At 44.5% G+C, this 26,538-nt stretch overlaps 1 protein-coding gene across 2 annotated transcripts in view; it reads right to left on the minus strand.

Annotated features, from left to right (window-relative positions):
- Positions 1–26,538, minus strand: part of RBM28 (RNA binding motif protein 28) — a 36,923-nt gene that overhangs the window by 6,471 nt on the left and 3,914 nt on the right. The window contains exons 2-17 of one of the 2 annotated variants that reach the window (XM_006861102.1): positions 23,968–24,126; positions 23,554–23,648; positions 19,574–19,649; positions 18,921–19,013; positions 16,720–16,788; positions 16,065–16,230; positions 15,604–15,755; positions 14,367–14,442; positions 10,972–11,081; positions 7,911–7,984; positions 7,068–7,203; positions 6,128–6,192; positions 4,264–4,422; positions 3,012–3,161; positions 2,661–2,735; positions 1,304–1,560 (exon numbers count right to left, since the gene is read on the minus strand). In XM_006861102.1, coding sequence (XP_006861164.1) covers positions 1,304–1,560; positions 2,661–2,735; positions 3,012–3,161; positions 4,264–4,422; positions 6,128–6,192; positions 7,068–7,203; positions 7,911–7,984; positions 10,972–11,081; positions 14,367–14,442; positions 15,604–15,755; positions 16,065–16,230; positions 16,720–16,788; positions 18,921–19,013; positions 19,574–19,649; positions 23,554–23,648; positions 23,968–24,126 — 1,912 coding nt within the window. The remainder of the gene's footprint in view (positions 1–1,303; positions 1,561–2,660; positions 2,736–3,011; positions 3,162–4,263; positions 4,423–6,127; positions 6,193–7,067; positions 7,204–7,910; positions 7,985–10,971; positions 11,082–14,366; positions 14,443–15,603; positions 15,756–16,064; positions 16,231–16,719; positions 16,789–18,920; positions 19,014–19,573; positions 19,650–23,553; positions 23,649–23,967; positions 24,127–26,538) is intronic. The other variant, XM_006861103.1, reaches the window with a different exon arrangement.

Below are 26,538 nucleotides of genomic sequence, written 5' to 3' on the forward strand. Positions count from 1 at the left end.
GGTTTCTGAGGCTGTAAATCTTTATGGGAGCAGAAAGCCTCATCTTTCTCCTGCAGAACAGCTGGTAGTTTTGAACTGCTGACCTTAAGGTTAGCAGCCCAACTAGTAACCACTATGCTATCAAAGCATTGGTTATGTAAAGTGGGGGTTGGGGTTGGGGCAGGGAGGGCTATAAAGGCACAAAGTGGCTGGCTTACAAGTTTTTAAGAGGAAGTTTAATTTCAGAGTGTGCAGGAAAAGGTAGAACCCCCCACTGAATACTTTTCATCTTGTCTAGATGGGTCTGGTGAAAGGAGATGGAGGATATGATTCTTTTTTGATTCATTTGTAAATAATTGTTATCATGACTAATTATGTTTGCCACAATTGTAAAGGTAGAAGTTTTATAACATAAAGGGGGGAGTAGTTAATCTTATAGTCCAGAAACAGAGGACCTAGGACCATCAAGGAAGAAGAGCATGAGCAGAATGTGGGACCCTAACCAGAGAAGTAGCAACACGAGGGTTGGAGGCAGAGATTGATGTCATGGAGGGAGAGAGCAGCTGAGGACTCTAGAGTCATGGAAAGAGAAAGGCTGTGTGCTTGTGGCCAGGAGGCAGGCTTGCAAAATGTACCCTTTGGTTGTTTAAATGATTATAAATTCTTGAGTGTTTTTGTGTACATAAAAAAAAAAAAAACCCACAAAAAAAGCAGAAAAGAGGCAATTACTGTTAAATGATGATGCATGGAGGGGATTGTAGTCATTGTAATGAAACAAAATACAACAGGATGAGTGCAAAACCAATGTTCTCTCATGTAATGATCACTCAATCACTCAATCAATTCACAACAAAAGCTTAAAAAAAAAAAAATCTACCCTTATGCCTGGAGTCTTGTTGTGGTTCTGTACTTGTTGTGCTTGCTGGACCGCAAGGTTGGTGTGAGCCATAAGGTCAGCAGTTCAAATTCATCAGCCACTCCTCTGTGGTGAGGGTCACTGTGAGTCGGAACTGACTCAAAGGCACTTAACAACTTTTAGGCATGGCCCAAGTCAGCTGCCCCAAACGGAATCTGCAGGTGGACTCTAGTGGGAGGGACTCAGCTGACAGGAATGACAGGAAGTACCTCTTCCCAAGAAGACCCTCCTCCATCTGATCCAAGAGGCACTACTCTGCTGAATAAGGACACCTGTGCAGTTGTTAGCCCTTCAGCACAACACTGACCCAGCGCCATAAAGAGGAGGGGAGCCAAGCACAGTCACCCACGCGTGCCCTTCCCCCACCCCCCCCCACCCCGGGGAATACACTGCCCTGCCACCACTCACCTGATCTTGGGACCTCGGTGGGAGGGGAGCACCAAGACCTTCCTTCTCTTCTTCCCGTCGGGCAGCTCCACCTGCTCCACTTCTGCTTTGGTCTGGAAGCCTGCCCACAAGGTGAAGTCTCCCTTCCCCTTCTGCTCTGGGGGAGCCTTGCTTTGCGTCTGTGTATGGTTCCGAGCTGCCTTCTGTGGCTGCTCTTTCTCAGGCTTGGGCGGGTCCCCCTGGGGCTTACCACTTGCAGGCTTAGATCTCACTTTTTGCTGCAAAAACAATAAAAGATGGCCATCTGGTTTCTGAACAAGGAGACTTTGATGAAAACACTCTGCAGAAGAAGAGCTTTATGTGGGCTTGTTGAAAGAAGTGCACTGACTACAAGCAAGTCACAACCCTGCCTTAGTAAAAGACGATGACAGGAAGGGGGACCTACAACTAGCTCCCATCCCGGGAAGTGAGAAATAAGGAGACGGGCAGCCCAACACTAAGAGGCCAGCAGCTTCAGCATCACCTCAAAGCAATGGCATGTGGCAGCCAACACTTCACTGTCCAGTGTAATAACGTCACCCTGAACAATGACCACATCCAAGCTCTCCTCCCCAGGAGCACTGTGCTAATCACAGACACCGCTTCACTACTGGGCAGCTCATGGTACACTTGCAAGAGGCTCATCAGCACACACGCAGGTGAAGGTCTACTATCAGTGAGAGTCAGAACTCTCAGAGCTACATGTCCCAAGAATAACCTAGGCCCACGTGTCTTGGGGAAAGAGTGTTTACTTCATTGCTTACTTCATGCTCACCACAGAGTATGTTAGGCCCCTTACAAGGATCATCTCATTGAGTCCTCACAAGAATCATGTGAGGCAGAGGTTGTTAACCGCATTTTACAAACCAGGATCTGATGTGCACAGAGGTAATAACTTGCCAAGGAACATGCAACAAGAAAGAAACAGAGCCAGCATTTGAACTTGAGTACGCCTGTGCCCAACATTCCTGTGTTTTCGTCCACATCAAACTAGACTAAAACAGCACAGACACTCTTGGACATCACATTTCTAAAGCTATCCAAGACTAAGAGAGAGCTATAGAATGGAGAGCTGGAATGGACAGGGAGCGTGTGCACCATCACCCAACATCACACAAGAATCCCATCGGTCTGACCTGCCTCACTCCTTCCTGTGTCATCTCCTGTGGAACTGTCATGAGATGGGCCCACAGACAGCGTGGCTGGGAGAGCCCCAGGGAACTGAGAGTGCCAAGACAGGTAACACAGAACCAAAAGAGGGAGGAGAGCCTCATACTGAACAACAGAGAGGGCTTTAGAGGTGTTCTTTCAAAAACAAAACACCACGGAAGTTCTGTACCAGGCTACGCTGGATCCTGAGCTCCTTCATTTTCAGTTTCCTCCGGTCTTCCAGAGAGAACTCCACTATTGGTCTCTGTCAGAGGGAGACAGAAGGTCAGTCATTAGACAGCAAGGGTAGCTGTTCCCATCACAGCCCCTCCACAAGTCAGTGGTCACCACACACTTTCCCTCCCAGAAGTGGGAGGCCAGGTCACAGCTGTCTGGCCCATCTCAAGCTCCCTTGAATCATCGTCATCTGGAATCACCTGCTTCTTCCTGCCACCCACTTGCTACTCTCCCTTCCCCCCACTCAGCTGTCAGAGACACCCACTGGCCAGGAAGTTCTTCCATGCCCCAGGAGAAGGCTCACCTTCTGAGGCCCGAAGATGTCTGGATTGTTGTTGATGTGGCGCAGGGCTGTCAGGGCGTGCTCGTGGACCAGGAACTCTGCAAAGGCATAGCCCAGGGACTGGCCCGTCCCTTTCCCAGGAGCACCTTTCAGATCTCGCATTACCCTACACTGGAGAAGGAAAGAACCAGTCATTATGGAACAGAAGTCTGCCCAGGCGCGAACTGCTCTGGCAGATTCACCAGAAATCCGGTGACTGAGACAGGATCTCCACCGATATCACCATCACCGGAACTGTACTGGAGTGACACTTCATGAGTGAGCGTCTTCTCAAAATACGCCAACTGCTAGCACCATTTATCCATTATCTCTTCATTCCATTTTCCCACGAGCTTTCACAAGTCCTCTTGTATTGTAGAACACACTTCTCAATACAAGCTTTATTATACAATAAGCTTCTCTAAATTATGACTGGATTTTTCATGTGCAGCGACTTCATAGGTATTGTGCATGTGGACACAAGATATCACAAGATGGAGCCGCATGACATTAACACTCTGGGCAATTTACCAGGAGTGTCAAACCTGTGCTCCTCTGTTCAGATCCTCTCACCTAGCCTCCCAATACCAATGCCATGCACTTGAAGAGGTTTTAGGGATCGGGAAGAGTTTCTGGTAATGAGCCAGAGCAGAGCTGACACAACTTCTACCTGCTGCTTTCTCAATAAAGACAGGCTGAAAGAGGAACTCCAAGGACTGGGGACAAGGAGACACCACCTGCCCAAGAGGTCAGTGTGACCGGGAGGAATGACTGATAGACGGGGCAGTGGAGCAGGGAGAGGTCTCTGGGCACTCATGCTGCCTAGCTAAGCCTTGGCAAGGTGTCTATGTTTTTCAGCTACAGCCTGAAGATCTGTGTTGCTCCCTGGGCCGCCTTAGGGCCCCAAGGAGCCTTTCTACAGGGTGAAAGCCTGACTGGTAGTAAAATGCCCTCCCAGACTAAATGGGCACAGCAGCACCGAGTAGAAGGCTGGCCCACAACACTCACTCGTTGGTGCTGCTACATGAATCCACCAAGCGCAGAGCGTCTCTCGCACCCTCCCCGAAAAGGCTCACTCACGAAAAGGCACTTCTTAAACGGGGGGGAAAAAACTGCCAAACTCAGTCTCACACACAACAATCCGAGTGCCACATTACCACTGGCAGCACCGGCTGGAAGCAACGCTCAGCCCGACCCAGGATGGGTGCCTGAGCTCAGGGAGCGGGACTCTCACCTCCTTGATGCGCACCCCCTTCTCCCCTCTGGTGGCACTCAGCAGCAGCTTCCGGAGCTGCTGGTCATCCACAGCCTTAGGGAGGTTGTGTAGGCAGAGTCTGGTCTGGGAGACAAAGATATTCTGGTCCTTGAGTTTCTGATGCTTCAGGAGTTCAAACTGAAAGAACAACAAATGGTTCACAGTCCCATCCACTCACCAGGATTCTGCAAAAGGAAAAGTCCTACGACCTCCACCCACGAACCAGACGCACGGGAAAAGGGGCTCGTCACCCTTTTAGCGAAAGCCCATATGGGGGAGGTAGGCTGGGAGATAACAGGCTCAAGAATCAGCCCCAAATGAGAAATCCAGCTGTACTTGCCAAAGTTACATTAAAAAATGTTAAGCCTCAATTTTTTCATCTACAAAATAAAACTGTAGATGCAAATATAAATTAATACCAATCTCTCAGCACTAATGTGAAGCCCAGATGAGATAACATACATGACTCCCCAATCGGAGGCTGGCCCAGGGCAAATAGTAAACAACACTATCGTTAACAACTATGGTCAACCTCTCATTTATCTACAACTCAATCCAATTACCTAGTCCTTCCAGAAGGAAATGGAATTTATTTAAAGAATATGTGAGAGACTATGGTCTTGTCTCAACACTGCCACCCTGAGGCAAAGGAACGTTCGTGGCCACAGAAATGCACTCAGATCGCAGGAACAGGACTCAACTATGAGCCACAAAATCCCGGTCCCAGGCAATCTGTCTACAATGAAACGATGGCATTCTTCTAATGACTTGGTTTTTATAGTAAGGTATATATAGCATAGTGGTTACAAATTGGGCTGCTAACCTCAGGGTCAGCAGTTCGAAACTACCAGCTGTTCCATGGGAGAAAAATGAGGCTTTCGGTAAAGATTTACAGCCTCAGACTCCACGGCACATAACAACAACATATAGGAAAAAGTCGTTTTCTTTCTTTCTTTTTTTTTTCTCTTTTTATCAAGTCTCTTTATTCCTGCTGCTTCCTGTTTGGTAAAGCTACGTACAAATCTCAAAATAAGCAAATCCTCTGGAAATGAATAGGAAAGAAAAACTTGAAGAGACCATCAGACCCACCCAACAGTCTTATTTCCACCCACAGAGAATTCTGTGCCTGCTGTGAATTTACAATGCGTGTGTACAATCTAGTGACTAGTGTTCACAAAATGACTTCTAAGAGAAATGAGGTACGTCATTATGCCATTGTGATCAGAATAGGGCAATCAACATCCCTCGATGACTCCCAGATCCTTCAAAAAAGTAGCGAGGGCTCAACTAGAGCCTGTGCAGGTGAGAACAGGTCCCTGGTCTCTTGCTGTCATTACAGCTCCATCTCTGTAAAGATCATTTGCGCTTTCTGGTTCCATAGCTAATTCTGCACATGGTTATGCATCTTGATCATTCTAGCCTGCCTTACCTTTCTTGAAGGTAAGCTACATGGGTAAAACAGAAAAACTGCTAGGAAGTTAACATTACCAAACAGTAAAGAAGCATAATGGTGTAAGTTTACAGTTAGAAACGCCAGCTTGACACCATGAATTGAAAACCCTCATGCTACTTTTCAGCATACACTTAATGCTGAGCGTTAGGAAAATAAACAGGAAGACCCTATTCTTCTACTGGTCCACAATGCCAACAGAGGCTGAAGGATCCTGCTGGATTCTTTGTTGTAGCCTCTGTGCATTTCTTTCCTTTCTAACAAGACTTTAAGTAGGGCCTATGGCCTGTACTTGGCTCTTTGGATCTCTGGCACACCACGTACTCAGCAGCTGTCTCTGACTGTCTCACACTAAATCAGGCAAAACCAAAGGCTGGGGTCCAGTCTACTCACCCGCTCCCTCTTTGCCATGTCAGCAGCGCTCACGCCCTCTGCAGCCTTCGTCCCAGCACGAATCACTGGAGAAAGTGGGAAAAAGGCCAGGCCATCACCAAGGGAATTGTCACTGAGCAATAAGAGGAATGTGCTTTGAATGATGCAAACTCTCCGCTCAGGGCCCAGAGGACTATGTTGGCCAGGACATGATAGCATTTGGGGAGGACCAGAAATAGGCGACAGGGCTAAGTTCTGGACTGAGAGTTGCTTTCAAGGACTACGGATCTGAACATTTTGTGATTTTGTTTCTGTATGCCTCCCCTCAAAGCAGTTTCATGTACATGTCCAACATCAGATGAGCAGGCCTCAAGGAAATTCAGAAAAGAAATACATTTTAGCCATCTCAAGACCCAACAGCTCCACCTATAACCTTATAACCTGCCATCGGCATGCACCTGGGACCACTACTAAGCGAGGAGAGAAGTCAGCCCAGAAACCCACCAGACCCCGAGACATAGGCCTAGTACCAAAGCCCGATGCAGTTGTGCAGAGATGGGCGGACAAATATTGTGAGACCCAGGAGACCTTGGGGCTTCTTTAGGGTAAAGCTAATTTCTGACATTAAAGGAAAGATGTTAGGTATAGACTTCACATCCTTGAATCATCCAATCTCAATCATAATTTGCAGCTTTTTCAGAAAACCTCTTATTAGAAATGATGACGTGCAAAGATAGTTTGAGTTTCTCTTCCCACTTTGCCCTGCTGACAGGCTAATGCAAAGGTCTGAAGGCAAGCAGCAGACTCGATTGGGACCGGGTCATCCACAAACCAAGTCATGGTTTCCCGAGAGAAAGTCACACAAGTCTGCTGACGCGGACTGGCCGACAGTGGAGCGCTGCTGCTGAGGGCCTATGCATTTCCAATGGCTGAGAAGGCCCTGTACTACTATACTACTCACAGCCTTCTCTGGCCAGGTAGAGGTTCCGAGTCCCGGTCGGCTTCTTCACCTTCTTCGTCTGAAGCTTTGCTGCTTCGTCACGGGTCACTGCCAAATCAGCCTTGAGCTGACGGCCATCCAGTTTAAGCCCACCACCCTGTAAAAGATACCTGACAATGAACACCAGGGACAATACAGCAAACCTCGACCCCCACGGGCTTCAAGTGCATCACGGACCCTCATAACGTGAGGAGAGTGGTACAAAGGGCCACACACATAGCTCCAGTAGTCAGCAGCAAATAACTATCTTAGAGGAGCTGGTTAGTGCCAAATAAGCCTCATTCTGAAAAATTATCAGTGAATGGGCAGATATTAATAATCTAAAAAAGCTACTAAAAACAGTACAGTGGGAACTCTGCTAAAGAGAACTTAGTAATTACAGCAATAAGGAGAATGGCTTATATTTTCTGGAATATTCAGAGAATACGCCAAAAAATCTCTGTCTCATACATTCTTTCTTCAGCATTCACTTCACTTCACCAATGGCCTCAGTTCCTTCTTGTCCAGTCTTTTGTATCATCAGCCCAGAAAGGAGGCTGACACACAACAATGACCAACAGCTACTATAGCAGCTTCCTCATCAATGAAACAGGGATAACTACTGTAGCTTCCTCCGAAGATGATGCAAGGCTTAAATAAGGAATTGCACGTAGGGTGCTCAGCCAGTGCCTAATGTACACTGAGTGTTCAGTAAGTGTGAGTTTTATTCCTGTTACAATGGCGGACAATAATAACAAAGTGCGGGGTAAACAACAGATGTTGCCTCAAGTAGCCCCTGAAGTTGTAGTTAACCGTCTTCCCTACCTCAGTCTCTGGAGAAGCAGCTGCCAGGCATTTCTGAGCTGCTTCCTGAGTCAGGAACTGGGCAAATGCACAACCTGTCCAGAAAAACAAAAAAATACCATCTTTTTTGCATATAGCATGCCCACTCATATACCATGCACACGCATATAACACAAACAGCGCAGAGAAAGTAAAGTGCCAATGGGGTTTCGCGATTTGTCCAAACAGATTAACACCTATACTATTTGCGTGAAAATATGGTACATGAGATCTCAAACCCCTTTTGGAAGCCAGCACTACAAATGGCAGCCGCCTGATGCAGAGCAGAGTGGCCTATGTGACAGGCACTACATCAGGCATTGAAGGTTCGCACACAGATAAGGTACCTTACCCTTCTCAACGAAATTTTAATACTTTCTTAATCCTTCCCAATGCTTCTTAGAACTTTAATCTCACCATCTGTTACGGAATACATTGTGTCCTCCCCCAACCCAAAATAGGTGTTGTAACTCCTACTATACCTGTGGTTATAATCCCATCTGGGGATGGAGGGTCTTAGTCATGTTAATGAAGCAGTATTAGTGTAATGCATGTCTTAATCTCTTTTGAGATGATTGCAAAGGAAGAAGCTAAAAAAAGACAAGGGCCTTCCTCAGAATCAAGAGAGAGAGAATGCCTTCCCAAAGAGCTAGCCCTGAATCTGGACTTCTGGCCTCCTAAACAGTGCAAACGTAAATGTCTGCTCATTAAAGCCACTCACCTGTGGTATTTCTGACACAGTAGCACCAGAGAGCTAGGGCACCATCTCTCTCTTAATAAAAGATCACCACAGGAAACAGTAATGGAATTACAACTGCACATTTAGTGCAGTATCATTTACTGAGCACCTACTGGGGACTGCGAATGAGGCAGGACCCACATAACCCTGAAATTAATTACAGACCTAGTTGTCATCCCTGTAACTGTGAGGCACGAAGAAGGGCTGCTTTGCCTCTCAGGGTGAAGTCCTGGCCTCTGTCACATGAACACAGCAGGGACCAGAAAGTCAGGAGCTCAGTGTTTGGCTCATGCTCTGGACACAAGCATTTGCCACAAGGCTCACCTCTCAGCTGGTGTGATACAGGGCCAACCAACCCCTCCTAACACTGCTATCAAGATAAAGCAGACATTTTCAATTAAAAAAAAAAAAGAAAAGAAAAAGTTTTGAAGTTCACCTTATAATAGGCTCCAAAATAAAAATACAAGTTTCGTATAAGTTGTCAGTATCTCTTTAAACTTTAATACTCTAAGAAAACAATGCCAATATTAATATTCTGTCATAAATGAAAACAACACCATTATTAATATTCTCTCATCAATGAAAACAACACCATTATCCACTAGAGCTACTGGAGCATTACTCTTCTGCCCCAGAATGCAGAGTGCAGACGAACTGAAAGGACCCAGGGGGCAGGCCACCCCAAGATCACCTGTTCCTCAGGCAAGCCTCAGTGCTCCCACATCTGGGTCCCCTCGTCCTCCGTTCAAGCTCCATCATATACCAGTCAGGGCAGCTTCCCAAACAAAAGTGCACACTTCAGGCATCAGGACTTTGCTTCTTGGCTATTTCTATATCTCTAGCACCTACCACAGTCCCCAGCATGAACTCAATAGGAAGAAGGAATCAGTGGAGAAGGAAATATGAGGGGATAGGATTCTAACAGGCCAACTAGACTATTTAACCAACAGGAAGAAGACAGGTACATCTCTTGAATGGGTAAGAATTCTACCACTGGAATTTCCAGGGCCCTGAAAGTTTGCAGATGACATTGAGCTCTTCCAGGCAGTGGAATGGCACCAAGACAGAGTTAAACTGGAGGAGGAGCCCAAGGCAGAAGTGTGAGTAGGCAGAAAGCATGTCAGGAAAACTGCATGTAAGCTAGGGAAAGACAATGCACTGAGGAGAAATAAGTAAAACTAAACTTTAACTCTGAGCTATCATAAAGAGACGAAGAAAAAGATCTAGCAAGTCAGTCCACCCACTATCCCATGACACTCAAAATGGGACAAGAAATGCTAACTATCACCACCTCAGAGCCAGTGCGTGGAGATTCTGTGTAATTCAAGCTGCCTATTTTAGCAAAATATAATGAAAATGAAAGCCCAAGATGTGTACCTGAATATTACAGCTGAAGACGCCATAGGGATTAGTGATCTGAACACTCATTTTATAGATAAGAAACAGAAGATCAGAGTGTTAATGATAATGTAAAACCCTGGAGCTGGTCTGGAGCCCCGCAGGGTTACTACATCCCTAGTTTCCACAAGTAGTTCGGTGCTCCTTCCCTTAGACTGCCTTGTTGGCACCCTAGTTAACAGAGGTTGAAAACCAAAATGACCAGGTCTCAACAAATGGAAAAGAAGTAGCTTTGAAATGGAGCTTCTTAAGCTCCAGAAACCCCAAGGTGGCATTTTTCTAGGAAGAGGGTTCATGTTCATAGCTCTTACTAGATTAGATCTCAAAGGAATCAAGAATCAAAAAAGAACTCGCTGCTTTAGGAGAACAACAACTGCAGCCGATGACATCAAAGACCCTGAATGGGTTGACAGATGTGTGTTTAACAATAGTGCGGTAGAGTACGGAGTGACCAACCCCTGAAGCTCAAAAGAGCAAGCCTTGTGAGAGGGGACTCCCTGAAGCACTCCTGTACCCAGCTTTCCTCTGGCTCCTGCCAAAGCACCACAATCTGTCAGCTTCCGTCTCTAATAAAAGCAACGGGAAAAGATGCCAGTAATTTCAAGCAGTGTGCAATGATTAATACCCATGAGATGCGATCACATTTGAAATCCAAAGGAGAATAACAAATGGAATTCATTACCCTAAAGTAAACAAGCGAGGGCTTACAAAGCTTAGACAAAATGAGGACTGGCAGCATCATTGAAAACAAGTTCAGAAGGTCCTTGGGGTTTCCACAGCAGAGAGCGCTGGGCTAGATGGCCTGTGGGCACCTCAGGAAGGCACAACGTGTGCTCATGCAACCACATCAAGGCCCATGGCAGTGACCCCTACCCTTTTAGGGACTGCCCAGCTGACAGCCAATACCTTTAGAGTGCTCTGTGTCTGGATGCAAGACAATGCGGACATATTTGAGATCCCCAAATTGCTGAAGCAGCTCCCCAAGATCTTCTTCTTCTGAGTCAAAGGACAGGTTTCTAGGAAAGACAAGCAGAAGGTCACAAGAAAGGTCAATTTGTAAAGTGACGTCCTGTTCTGGTACAAGTTAAGTGAGTTCTACATCTGCTGGGGTCGTTCCTTCACTCGCACCAATTTGTAGCAGGGCTCCCAGGCCTCTGCTGCATGACTCAGCCCCAGGGACACGTGGCTGAACTTCCTTTGTCAATCTGTCTCTCTCCTAGGAATGTAAAACTTAGACATATGCAGAGACCAGCAGTTAAGAGCAGATTTCACTTCAAAAGAGCGGTGCCCCCATCTAAAGGAAACGTCCTATATCTTGATCTGGGTGGGGGCTACGGGGGTACACACACATAAAAAAATTCACTGAGCTATATACATTATTGGGCTCCTGGGGTGGCACTGTAGGATCAGTACTGGACTGCTAACTACAAGGATGGAGGTTCAAACCCACCAGCTGCTCCTTGGAAACCCTATAGAAAGTCACTATGAGTTGAAACCGACTTGATGGCACTTAACAAACATGCACCATCAGGGGCACTTCACAAAACATATGTTATTTGTTGTTGTTACGTGCTGTCGAGTCGGTTCTGACTCATAGCAACCCTATACAAGGTTTTCAAGGCTGTAAATCTTTACGGGAGCAGAAAGCCTCATCTTTCTCCCATGGAGTAACTGGTAGTTTCGAACTACTGACCGTGAGATTCACAGCCCGATTCGTAACCACTATACCTCTGAAAAACAATTAAAAGGTCGTGCCGCCACAGGCAGAAGACCCGTGGCTTCCTAAGCTGGGGTCCCAGACCTGCCCAGCCTCTCTTCCCCTCCGTGAATACTGCTCTTTGACAGTTCCTTTGATTCCGTGAGCCACCCAGTGTTCCTCCAACAAATCCTTTTTCAGTTAAATTGGCCAAAATCAGTTTATTTTACTACAATCAAAAGACTCACAGCAGGTTAGTGAGAAAAGTCAGACATGTCTGCCTGCCTTTCTCAAGATTAGCCATTCCCTCCTCTGTATCTGCTCTGACACCCAGGATTCAATTACAGTTTTATAAAAGTCAGAAAATCCTTCAAAATAAAAAAGCATTAACCCACAGCACAGCACCACACCAGGACTCCAAATAGGTGTGGCGCTGTGGGTTAATGCACCAGACTGCAAAGTCATTTGAACTGCAAGGTCGGTGGTTCAAGCTTACCAGCTGTTCCTCAGAAACCCTATACAGGGTCGCTATGGGTCGGATCTGACTCGATAGCACTTAACAACAAGTACAAATAAGAAAACTATGGATTTCTCTCAATGGGATTAAGAAATATTGAAGGGAGATTTTGTTCTTCTAAGTTTCAACACACTGTCAAAATTCCTCATTTCCCCAGCTGTGCATCTCTCTCCAGGAGTGAGAAAAAACAGCTCTTAGCACCTATCTATAATCTTACTTCTCATTTATTCAGTTAACTACCACCCTCAAATTATCCTATCTCACAGACCATCCCAGATAATAAAGGCGTTCTGAAACACGCACTTCCTAGTCTGTAAAGTTCTGACTTGCCTGACCATGCACCTGATTTCTCTCTCCCATCCTTTGATTCCTCTAGGTTCTTTCTTAGTCTAAAGATACACAGAGAATGGTGTTGAGGATGACATTCGTACTTTCTTAGTCTAAAGATATACTCCTGGTGTGGCACTGCCGGATCAGCACTGGACTTCGAACCACAAGGTCGGAATTCAAACCCACCAGCTGTTCCTCTGAAACCCGATATAGGATTGCTATGAATCAGAACCAACTCAACGGCACTTAACAACAACAACAACAACCATCCAAAGATGTACCAAGAACGGTACCCTTGGTATTGAGGATGACATTCGGGCCGCTAACTGCAAGCTCAGCAGTTTGACTCCAGCAGTTACTCTGTGGGAGAAAAGTGCGGCTTTCTGCTCCAGTTAAGACGTGCAGCCTAAGAAACCCTGTACAGGTTCACTCTGAGTCACAATTGACTTGATGGCACACAGCAGCAGCAATCTCTGTGAATACAAAATTATTTAGATGGTAGCTTCAAACAGCATTGTCACAGGACTATGGGAAGATGCTGCTGAGAATATGGCCTATAGCACAGAAGGAAGAGTCTAAATTCATCCAGGTAAATAACTATGAAGGGACTGTCAAAAAGTTCGAGGAAAAAGTCCATTGTCTTTTCATTACATTTTTCCACAAGCTTTTGGAAGCCCCTCATATTGATGATGTGGTGGGTGTTGGGAAGGGTCTAACCCAGTCCACAGCTGGAAGTCGGTTCTGAGTCACAGTGACCGTGCAGAATAGGGTAGAAATGCCCCAGAGCGTGCCCAAGACTAAATGTTTACGGATGCAGACTGTCCAACATTCTCTCACAGAGCACTTGGTGGGTTTGAACCGCTGATCTTTTGGTTAGTAGGCCAGTTTCTTAACCTAAAGCTCTAACAGGGCTCCTTAGTGATTATGGACTTTATTTTATTGTGTGTGTGGGGGGGGGTCATTTTGCTCATTTATTTCCCATAATGAACAAAAATTACTTGCATGATAAAAACCATCTTAATTTTACTTTGGTGGTAGTTGTATGCTGTAGAGTAGATTCCGACTCATAGCAACCCTGTACAGGGATTTTGAAGCTGTTAATCTTTACAAAGCAGAAAGCCTCATCTTTGTTCTGCAGAGCGGCTGGTAGATTCCAACTGCTGACCTTTTGGTTAGCAGCCCAACTCGTAATCTACTATGCTACCAGAGGTCCTTCATTTTACCTTAAAGGAGGGTAAAACACGAACCTCTAAAAATAAGACCCACATGGTCTTCACACATTGGTCCTCAAGAAAAGAAAGATCAGGCATGCTTGGGGTGTGCTGACATCTCCTGAGCCAATGGAAATGGCAATCTCTGGAAATCAGTAGGACTAACACAGCAGTAGCAAGCCCACTCCACTGCCAGGGTTCCTGCCCTCTGGATGCTGCTTTAGACGCAGTAAGGGAAGTTAGACATGAAGAGAGAGATTGTCTGGGACACGCAACATTCCTCCTCAGCATTCCTCTAAAACTAAGGGCAGAAGTAAGACCTTTCTGACAGTTACAGGATCACTTTGCTCCAATGATGTCACCCAATTCCAAAGAATGAAATCTAAATGGGAATGAGCTCTCCAGCACCTGCTGATTCTCCTACTGTTTGCAGGCTCCTGAGATGAGACGTGCAGGTGGGCTTAAAGGCATCTAACTTTCTGGCCTGAGTCACAGGACTAGTGCAAAAAAACCCAAAAATTCATTCACTCAGGACAGAAAAACATACCTGATAAAAACAGTTTTCCCTTCATTCACATCAGAGGGTAATTTCCTCTTCTTCTTTTTCTTTGAAGTTTGTACATCTAAAGTGAAAAGAAAAAAAAAGAACTGAAAAAAAAAATTGTAAGCCATGTGACAAAGAGCTAGTAGCTTCTTAAATCTCTAAAGATCTTGCTTAAAACAATAATTTAAAAAAAAAATGTTTTAAATGAACAAAGGACTTTTTATTTGCTATGCACCTTCGAGTCGGTTCCAACTCATATTGGCCCAGTACACAGTTTCCAAAACTGTAAATCTTTGGGGAAGCAGAAAGCCTCATGCAACTAAACAAATTAAGAGGTTTAATTAAACACACTCATAATTAAAAGCATTGAATCAGAAACAAGGTACTAATTTTCCCTAACAGATTGGCAAAGATGAAAAAGACTGGTGAGAGCCCATGTGGCAAAGGTGTGAGAAAAAGACATTCCCCATATGCTGCGAGAGGGTAAGACTTTTTGGAAACATAATTAAAAACCTGTAGACTTTTTGAGGAGAAAAAAAAACCCCACACACACTCAAAGTATACTATGTTGCATATTATGTGTGTGTGTTTGCTAATATACATACATACAAGAAACTTCTAAGACTGGTTGTCTCTGGGGAAGGGGCCTGCAGGTGGGAGGATCTGGAGGTAACGGAGACATGTTTCTTTTAAAAAGAGACACATCTACTTACACAGACAAGCAAGGCTACTTTGGGAGGCTGGGAGTGGGCCTGCTGAGGAACCTTCATTTTCCATACAGAACTTGTAGAATTTCCTCTCATCATCATGTATCAATCCTTCCATTTTTTTAAGTGAAAGAACAGTGAAGAGACAAGTGACTCTGGGCTGTGGGGTGCAGTCTCATGGTCCCTCAGTGTCAAGGCCTCCTCCGTCCTCACGGTACACTGCTTCCTCCTCACAGCAGGGCTTTGCCCCTCATATCTCTTACAGGCCACCCTCACCAAACTGGTAGCACAATCCACCTGGAAGCTGAGTTAACAGTCTCCACCCAAACTAAAAGGCCAGTTACTGGCCATTCCTCCTTCGGTAATGTGCCTTTCTCAGTAAGTGAGCTACACTTACTCCTAACATTGCCGGTAGAGGCAGCAACGGGAATTGGTTTTACTTCTACAATATGCCCAAATAGATCCTTTTATTCCCAAACCAATTCAGAAAAAAAAACAAAAGGCATTTGAAATGACAAAGATCACAGGCAAACCTTTCTCCCCTTGCTCGTCAGCGTCTGTGTCACTCTGAGCCAGTTCCTCTCTGTCACTGCCCAGGTCACTATCATCACTGCCCAGGTCACTATCGTCGTCGTCAGGAAGACCCTCTTCACTGCTCTCCTCGGCTGCAGCTCTCTTGACAGCTCTGGAATGCACAATACATAACTAAGGGCCTGGGTTGACGCCATTACCACTCGTTTACACAAATAACACCCGTTTTATAAGGTTTCTGCAGACTGTGCTATCCCTCGTGCATTCGCTTCTTATGAGCATCTATGCACAAGATATGACTGTGCATGTTGTTAACATGGGCATGTTATATGATAAAACTATCATTCACATGACACTTCTGCACTGAAGGGGGAGCAGGGAGGCAGGGGAAGATGTGATAAGGTTCCCTCTCAGAGGCCATCCTGAACATCCCGTTGTTTCAGAAAAGACTTGAGTAGCTTACCTCTTCTGAAACTGCACAGGTTTGGTCACCTTTGATTCTTCTTCCTCTTCAGTCTCCTCCTCCTCAGTATCATCTTCATCATCATCATCATCATCATCCTCTTCCCCCCTGTCATTCTCTTTAACTGATTCCTGTTGTTTAGGTTCAGGGTTCTTCCCCTCTCCTACAAAGGGCAGTAAGGACAGCTAACATAGTGCTCACCTGGAGCCCAGCACCCATTTTTAATCTCAACGAAGTGTTCTCAGAGGGCCTGATGACCTAACACCAATTGGTTTCTAAATGAAACTCAAGTTTGAAGTGTCCTGATTTTAAATGTTCCATCATTGACAGGGAGTTGTGGACACAATGAACTTAGACCTCACTTCTCATCACACCTGCCTCCAGGAGGGGCTTAGACTCAGTAGATCCTACATTTTAGGCCTGGAGACCAGAGAGTGCCGTTTGAATCAACAAACTGCTCTGAGCTCGTTTCTGAGCACACAGAAATTCCGTTTCTCTTACTCCAGAGTCATCCTTTTGGGTAAACTAATGCCAGCTCAGTATTCTCACGATGACAAGCAAGTTCCCGTATGCTTTTAACACAGACTCAAGAATTGTATCTACACAGTCCCCACTTTCACCCCAGGAGCCCACCCCTCGTGCCCACACCACAGCTTACGTGAGGTGGACTGAGTATCTTTATATTTATCCTTGGCCACAGCCCAATCCACAGCCACGGTCCGTCCTGTCAGATAGAAAAGGGGCCTCAGAAATGGTTTCCTCCTTCAACATCCCTATCTCCTGCAAAAGACTTCCCAGTCAGCAAAGACAGTAATGGAACCAGTAGAGACAAAGACAGCAGCGACTCTGGAAATGTTGGCCCTAAAAAGAAAACTCCCAGTAGCCGTTTATCCTTTTAACCCTTAACCTCTTGATCCTGGAACAGAAATGTCACCTTCTACAGCAGTAAATACTGTTATATTCACAATCCTGCAATAACGGGGATCAATGAGTAGATGCAAGGATGGGTACACAGGTTGAATGGGTCTGGGAGGGAGAGTAGATGCATACCCACAAATGTATAAAGGTTTGCCAGAGATATTTACCTTTGCTGCAAACATGGTGGTGGAGTATACAGGTGGCAAAGTTATGAAAACCTCTCAGACATACTAAACACCATGAGAGAAGGAGTCACTGGGTCTGGGGGCTCAGGACCTAGTCTCAGGAACACCAAGGTCAACCAGCTTTCAAGACAACCCAGAAAGATAATGTTCTACATCCTACTTTGGTGGACAATAACTGAGCTATTAAAATCTGATGAGCAGCTATTTAAGGTGTAACTATTAGTCGCTTCCTATCTAGAGCTCTGATAGCGTAGTGGTTACGAATCGGGCTGCAAACCGCAAGGTCAGCAGTTCGAAACTACCACCTGCTCCACGGGAGAAAGATGAGGCGTTCTGCTCCCGTAAAGATTAACAGCCTCGGAAACCCTTGTGCAGGGTCACTATGAGTCAGAACCGACTCCATGGCACATCACAACAACAACATCTAGAGTAAAGACGAGGTGAAGACATGTGAAGACACCTGGAAACAATTAGCCCAATGAACTAATGATCCAAGTAAACATCAGCCCCACAACCCTGAGACCAACAGAACTAGGGGGTGCCTGGTTACCACTACCAACTGCTCTGAAAGGGACCACATTAGAAGGACCTGGATAGAACAGGAGAAAAATGTGGAACAAAACTTGAAATCATAAAAAAATAGCAAGCCTACTGGTCAGACAGGGATTGGTACAAGCCCTGAGTCCACGGCCTTGGGTCACCTTTCAGGTCTAGAAAGGAACTCTCCCCCATGGCTCAACTGTCAGCCAAACAACAGACAGGCCTAGAAGGGGAATAGTATCACTAGTGAGGGACACACACCTTAGAGTAATCAACCATTTAAAATCCAAAGGGCAGCATTTATCCAAGGACAAGATTCAGAACAGGAAGTGGAATAAGTGATGTTATACTATGGGAATTGAAATTAATGAGATGAAACTAAATGTGTAACAATTGTTGAATGGAAAATTGATCTGCTCTGTAAACCTTCACCAAGTTCACAAAAGCTTTTATAAAAAGAAATGTTTGCATTTCTGTACAACCTTAACAATTATATCAGATGGAGTAAAAAACAGAATCAGAATAGTGTTCCCAGTTAGATTACCAAGTTTTCAGGCACACTGTCGTTGTTGTTATTAAGTGCCGTTGAGTGGTTTCCGACCCATAGCGACCCTCTATAGGGTTTCTGAGGAGCAGCTGGTGAGCTTGAACTGACAACCTTGCAGTTCAAACAGCTTTGCAGTCTGGTGCATTAACTCACAGCACACACCAGGACTCCTTTCAGGCACACTAGCAAGAAGTAAAATGGGCACCTTAATAATCTGCACCTTACTCCGAAGTTAAACGGTCTCTAAGCCAATCCCTTAACGAGACAAAGCCGTATCTGGTAAACGGACACCTGGAGCAGCTACAGCCAATTCAATAGTCGTGTCTGCTCAAACAGTAACAAGCACAGTGTAGAAGGAACCTGCAATCCCACATCCCAGAAACACCCGCCTGTGTGATCCATCACTGTTGTGGCTTCGTTTCCATCAGTGATGGAAAAACACTCATTCCCAAAGAACGGAAATGGAGCAATGGAAAGGTCCTTTCCAGACATGCCCTAAAAAGTGAAATAATGGGACTATTTCAGTCCAACGGCTTCAGTATCAGCAGCGAGGCTCTCCAGTGTCAGCAGCACTCACCTTGTGACAATGTAGGAAGCGGGTAACTGTGTCAGCTGACCCAAACACCAGAAATACCTGGGTCACTAATCTGGGTACAGAAAGCTCACCTTTGATCTCTTTCATGTTCATGCCTTTGAGAGCTTTGCCTGCTTCTAGGAGGTTCTTGAACTGAACAAATGCAAAGCCACGCATCTTTCCATCTGTGTGCAAACATATGTAAAAAGAAGTTAGAGTCAGCAGGTAGAGAGCCCAAAAACACTAAAACTTAGATGGAAATGAACCATACAGGTGGTCAAAACATGCCACAAAGCAGCCAGCCCTTCCCCAAAGCAAAAGGTGTGGTCTTCCTGCTGAGCACACCCTGGCTCAGGTCTGGCAGAAGAATGCACCTCTTCAAACTGCAACTAGTCTTCTAAGACTACTTCTGATATAACCAGAAATACAATCAGAGAATAATCACTATCAACTGAGTTTTTATCACTTGTTAAATACTGCGCTACACTTTATACATATCATTTTGGGCTCACAGGAAGAGCAAGTGTTGTGGGCCTTGTATTTCTATTTCAAATGGTGCTTAGTTTAAGAGCAAAAATGCTATATAATCTTAATCTCTCCAGCCCCATATCCTCACTTGGACAAGGAAGTTCCTTTAAACTTGTATTTCTATTTCACACGGTGCTTAGCTCAAGGATAATGTGGAAGAAGACATGTTACACAGTCTTAATCTAATCCAGACCAAATGAAGGTGTGCTAGCAGTACCTGGCTTTCTAGGAATGTTTACTTCTAGGACAGATCCAAATTGAACAAATATGGTCTTCAAGTCTTCTTCTGAACACTGAAACCAAAAGTGAAGAAAGTGAAAGAGAGATACAATCACAGGCAACAAACCTGAAACATCAACTGCCAAGTTAGCTCATTAGGAAAAACCTGAGTAATTTTACACCTTTTTTGCTTTTGAGACTACGACAGCAAACATCGAGATAGAGGGCACCTTTGTATTTAAGAGACAAAAAAGACACAAGTCAGAGAGATTTTTCTCTTTGCTCTTTGTCTGAAACCAATCCCCCCAAAAGGAATACATCTTTATACTTTTTACTAGCATCCTTAATAAAGTCTTGTTTATACAGGTCCACTTTTGTGAACTCAACAAGACTAAGGTTCATGTCCACCTCTCGTCTGTCAGTTTGATGTACTGCCTGTGTGGTGACTTGAGTGTGCTGTGATGCTGGAAGCTAAGCCACCAGCATTTTAAACACCAGCAGGGTCACCCATGGTGGACAGGTTTCAGTGGAGCTTCTAGACTAAGACAGACGAGGAAGGAAAGGAGGACCACTTCTGAATGGTTAGCCACTGGAAACCTTATGAAGAGCAGCAGAACACTGTCAGCTGTAGTGCTAAAAGACAAGCCCCTCAGGAAGGTACTCAAAATACCACTGGGGAAAAGCTGTTTCCTCAAAGTAGAGTCAACCATGATGACAGGAGTATATCAGAGCTTTGGGGACTTTCATTTGCTGATGGGGGAAGGCTCCAAATGAGGAAAAACAGAAGCAAATAGCCATCAATAATTGGAACATGGAACGTACATAGTGTGAATCTAGGAAAATTGAGTTGTCAAAAATGAAATGGAATGATTAAAGATCAATATTCTAGGCATCAATGAGCTAACATGGACTGCCACCTTGAATCAGACCATCAGATGGTTTACTATGCTGGGAACATGAAATGAAGAGGAATGGTGTCTCATTCATTGTCAAAAAGAACACTGCAATGTTGCAAATGCAAAGGTAGACGTTTTGTAACAAAAGGAGGGGAGTGGTTGATCTTGCAGTCCAGGAGCGGAAGTACCTGGGACCATCAAGGGAGAAGATCGGAGTGCGGGACCCTATCCAGAGAAGCAGCGATGACAGAGATGGAGGCAGAGAAGATGATGTGGAGAGATGGAGTGGCTAGGGACTCTGGGAGGGTGAGGGTCTGTGTGTTGATGGCCAGAGAGCAGGCTTGTGGGGTATACACTTTGGCTGTTTGATGACGCATGCAGGGAATTGTAATCATTGTAATGAAACTAAATAAGGTAGGATGAATGTAAAGCTAATGTTCTCCCACATACACAATCACATAATTCACAATAAAAACTTTAAAAAAAAAAAAAAAAACCATTTCAAGATCACTCTTGAAGTACAATCCTGTGATAGGATAATATCCATATGTCTACAAGGAAGACTGGTTAATATCATTACTATTCAAATTTACGCAACAACTACTAAAGCTAGTGATGATGAAATTGAAGAATTCTACCAACTTCTTCAGTGTGAAACTGACCAAACATGCAATCAAGATGCACTAATAATTGCTAATGACTGGAATGGAAAAGTTAGAAAAAAGAGGAAGGATCAGTAGTTGGAAAACATGGTCTTGGTAACAGAAATGATGCTGGAGATAGCATGGTAGAATTTTGTAAGATCAATCACTTATTTATTGCAAACTATCTTTTTCAACACCATAACCAGTGACTACATGTGTGGGAAGAGGTAGTGGAGAAACTCAATACCATCAGCTTAGACAAAGCCAATGGTCAAGTGTAAAACAGTTCAGGCTGAAGCTGAAGAAAATTCAAACAAGTCCACAAGAGCCAAAATATGAACTTGAACATACCCCACCTGCACTTAGAGACCATCTCAAGAACAGTTCTGATGCATTAAACACTAATGACCAAAGACCAGAAGAGTTGTGGAACGACATCAAGAACATCATATAGGAGGAAAGCAAAAGGTCATTAAAAAGACAGGAAAAAAAGAAAAGACAAAAGTAGATGACAGAAGAGACTCTGAAACTTGCTCTTGAACATAGAGAAGCTAAAGGGAATGGAAGAAATGAGGAAGTAAAAGAGCTGAACAGAAAACTGCAAAGAGCAGCTTGAGCTGACAAAGTTATATAATGAAATGTGCAAAGAATAAGAATTAGAAAACCAAAAAGGAAGAACACATTCAGCATTTCGCAAGCTGAAAGAACTGATGAGAAAATTCAAGCCTTGAATTGCTATACTGAAGGATTCTATAGGCAAAATATTAAATGATCAAAATATGAAAGGATCAAAAGAAAATGGAAGTTGTACAATTACTGTACCAAAAAGAAATGGTCACTGGTTAACCATTTCAAGAAGTAGTACACGATGATCAAGAACTGATGATACTGAAAGAAGAAATCCAACCTGCACTGAAGGCACTGGAGAAAAACAAGGCTCTAGGAACTGACATAATACAAACTGAACTCTTTCAACAAACTGATGCAGCAATGGAGGCACTCACTCATCTATGCCAAGAAATATGAACTACAGCTCTTCGCCAACTGATTAGAAGAGATGGAGATTGTGCCCATTCCAAAGAAAGGTGAACCAATGGAATGTGGAAATCATCGAACAGTATCATTAATATCACATACAAATAAAATTTTGCTGAAAATAATTTTTAAATGGTTGCAACAGCACATTGATGAAGAACAGCCAGAAATTAAAAGCTGAATTCAGAAGAGAACATGGAACTAGGCATAATCCTTTTGATGTCAGATGGATCTTGGTTGAAAGCAGAGAATACCAGAGAGATGTTTACTTGTGCTTTATCCACTATGCAAAGGCTTTCAACTGTGTGGATCATGACAAAGTATGGATAACATTGCAAAGAATGGGTGTTCCAGAACACTTAATTTTACTCATAAGGAAACTGTACATAAACCAAGCGAAAGTTATTACAAAAGAACAAGAGGATTCTGAATTGGCATAAAATCAGGCAAAGCGTGCACCAGGATCATATCCTTTTACCACATTTATTAAAACCGTATGCTGAGCAAATAAACTGAGAAGCTGGATTAGCTGAAGAAGAGCATGGCATCAGGGTTAGAGGAAAACTCATTAGCAACCTGTGATATGCAGATGATACAACTTTGCTTCTTGGAAGCAAAGAGAACTTAAAATGCTTACTGACGATCAAAGTCAGCTTTCTGTTGAATTGCACCTCAATGTAAAGAAAACTGGATCAATAAATAACATCATGATAAATGGAGAAAAGATCGAAGTTTTCAAAGACTTCATTTTACTTGGATCTACAATTAATGCTAATGGAAACAGCAGTCAAGAAATCAAACAATTTATCAGGCAAATCTGCTGCAAAAGACCTCTTTAAAGTATTAAAGAACAAAGATGTCCCTTTGAAGACTGAGGTGTACCTGACGGAAAACATGGTATTTTTAATCACCTCATGCGCACGTGTAAGTTGGACAATAAGTAAGAATACATGATATATTTGAATTACGGTGTTGGAGAAGAACATTAAAAGTACCATTGACTGCCAGAAGATCAAACTAATCTGTCTTGGAATAAGTGCAGCCAGAATGCTTCTTTCTGAGAAGTAAGACAGTGGACTTGTTGTCAGGAGGGATCAGTCCCTGGAGAAGGAATCATGCTTGGTAAAATGAAGGGTCAGTGGAATAGAGGAAGATTCCCAAAGAGACAGACTGACTGACACAGGACAACAGCAGGAGGCACAAGCATAATCACTGTGAGAACGGTGCAGGACAGGGCAGGGTTTCCTTCTATGACACAGAGGGTTGCTATGAGTTGAAATCACTCAGAGTTGACAACTAACAAGAACACCAAAGGTTCATGTCCAGAAGGAACGAAGCCCAACTACGTCCTTCTGGAGAGGAGTTTCACCACCAAGCAGCATTCATTTTCTTCTGCCACTTACCTTGAAGCTCAGGTTCCGAATAATTAATCTGGCTTTCTTATCTGCCACTTTGGTTTTTTTAGGCTTCAGTGTCTTCTTTGGGGATTCCAAATTTTCTAAATAAATAAACAACTGGAATAAGTCTAGGTTTCAAAACTACACACCACTAGGCCCAGAGCAACACAAGCAAAAAGCTATTGGCTACAGATGGCATTTTTCACAGTGCTAAAGCGTGGCAGCTCCCAGGAGCAGCACTTTTCCATACTTAAGGAGTAAACAAAGACTAAAAGTAGTAACAAACAACACTGGATGCTTTGGGATACTGAAAAGGCATTGGGGAAGCGTTCAGTTCTAGAAGGCCCCTGTACCCACTCTCTTTCTTGGTCCGTGTTCCTCTTCATCCTGGGGGACCTCCTGCAGTGATAAGAAACTCACCATTTTCCTCCTTTTCCTTGGACTTGTTCCTTAGTTTTTTCTTGGCAACAGTTACATTGATCTTGCAGCCTTTGAAGGTGGTAATCTCCTTAAGAGCCCTCTGAACATCTTCCAGCATCGAAAAAGTGACATAGCCAAAACCTCGGCATTCCTTACTCCCTGCAGCAATGGGAGAAGAGAGGGAGGTGGGGAGTACAGATGCAGTAAGCCAGCAGAGGGCGCAGTGGATTCAATTCCCAGCCCACACACCTCAGGCAGTCACCACCTTTCTGTCAGCAGAGGCTTGTGTATGTGTTGCTATGATGCTGACCCGGTTTCAGCGGCACTTTCAGAATAAGACAGACTAGGAAAAAAGGCCTAGTGATCTATTTCTGAAAAAGCAAGCAATGAAAATCCTACGGATCACAATGATCTGGTGCCACGGCAGCTGACAACACAGCAGCAGATACATGCGGGCCATCCTGTTATTTTGCCCGAATTCCCAGGAGGGGAAGAAACAAGACTGACGTTACAGGTTCCTTCCCCACTTTGCTTAGAAACGATCAGCTTCCTTTCTCCTAATCCAGTGTCTCTGCTGTTAGCATGGTTTCCCGTTCTTGATCATGCCAAGAGCATGAAGGATTTGTAACATATGCTCTGTCCCCCAAAGAGAAATCAACACCAAAGCAAATAGGAAAGACAAGTATTCAAAACGCAATGCCCTCCCGTCAATTCAGACTCACAGAGACCCTACAAGTCAGAGTAGAACTGCCCGGCCCACAGGATTTGTAAGGCTGTTACGTTACAGAAACAGACTGCTACAGCTTTCTCCTGTGGAGCAGCTGGTTGGTTTGAACCGCCTGCCTTTAAGTTACCAGCCAGGCACATTTAACCACTGTGCCACCATGGATCTACCAGGAAATGTGAAATATACAAAAAACCAAAGCCAAACCCACTATCATTAAGTTGATTTGGACTCATGGTGACCCTGTATGGTTTCTGAGATGGTAAATCTTTATGGGTTTGAGCCACTGACCTTTCAATTAGCAGTCCAATGCCTAACCCACAGTGCCACCAGGGCTCCTCCAGGAAAGAGAAGCTTCAAACTTAGAGTGTAGTGAAATAGCGGCTCCTCAGAAATGGTAAGCAATGAATGCAGGCCACGCCAACTGAAGGACTACGAATGCCCTGGTGGCACTGCAGGATAAGCAACGGGCTGAGAACACAAGGTCAACAGTGCAAGCCCACCAGCTGCCCCACGGGAGAAAGATGAAGCTTTCTGCTCCTGTGTAGATTTGGTGGTGGTGGTTGTATGCTGCTGAGTTGGTCCTGACTCATAGCGACTCTGCGTAGGGTGTCCAAGGCTGTAAACCTTTATGGGAGCAGAAAACCTCATCTTTCTCCTGCGGAACGCCTAATGGACTCAAACTGCTGGTCTTGTGGTTAGCAGCCCAACACACAGCCCACTATGCTACCGGAGCTGCTTCTGTCAATATTACAGCCTTGGAACGTTTATAAGGGGTCACTATGAGTTGTAATTGACTCTCTGGCTGTGAGTCTGGTGTTTGAGTTTTCATGAGCCTGGTGCAGCACTGTGGGTTAATGCGCTGGAGTGTAAGTCATTTCAACCAAAAGGTCAGCAGTTCAAGCTCACCAGCCCCTCCTTGGAAACTCTATACAGGGTCACTATAGGTCGGAACCAACTCAACAACACTTAACAACAACACAACAAGGATCCTATGGACTCCTAGTGTGGCACTCTAAGATCAGCACTGTACTGTGAACACAAGGTCAGTGGTTCAAACTCACCAGCTGCTCCTCAGAAACCCTACACAGGGTCACTATGAGTTGGAACCTACTCAATGGCACTTAACAACAAACAACACCAAGGATGCTATAATCCTGTAACTGAAAGATATTCACAGCAAATTAAAGCTTTCCAAAACAAAACCAAAAACCCCCATAACTTAACCAGGGCTCTTTTGTGCTTTCTCCAGGACCCTACAAATGTAATGAACACAGAGAAGGAATTAGGAACAAGCTGATGCATAACTACAAATTTGTTGTAATCTACCTTTGCTCTTCTGGGGTAAGCTTTTTGAGTGTCATAGTTTTGTCAATGTAACCATACATTGACAGTAAAATTTTAAGTAACTGATTCATCAAAAAAGGAAAAGGACAGACTGCATATACTCTGCCTACTACCTGCAGCAGCAGTGACGGGGCTCCTATGCTCGGCTGCTTTCTCAACTACCCTGGAGCCAGCTTCAAATGCAAGCCTTTTCTTTGACATGGGAGCCTGATCCATGTAAACGGATTAAAGCACACGGGTAATCTGGAGATCAGTTTCTCTGCTCACAAAAGCACTCATCTTTCAGAAAACAAGAGCAAAAAAACTCAAGGCTTACAAGCTTTCAAGAGGGAGCCTAGTTCCAGAGGGTGCAGGGGAAGGTAGAATCTTCACTGAATGGTTTCCAACCTGTCTGGATGGGGCTGATGAAAGGAGTTGGGGATAAGACTCTTGTGGTACAATAGTGAATAACTGCTACCAGGACTGACTGTGAGGGTCAGAAATGTAAAGGTGGATGTTTT

The sequence above is a fragment of the Chrysochloris asiatica genome, unplaced genomic scaffold, assembly GCF_000296735.1.
Source record: "Chrysochloris asiatica unplaced genomic scaffold, ChrAsi1.0 scaffold00041, whole genome shotgun sequence".
Lineage (NCBI taxonomy): Eukaryota > Metazoa > Chordata > Mammalia > Afrosoricida > Chrysochloridae > Chrysochloris > Chrysochloris asiatica.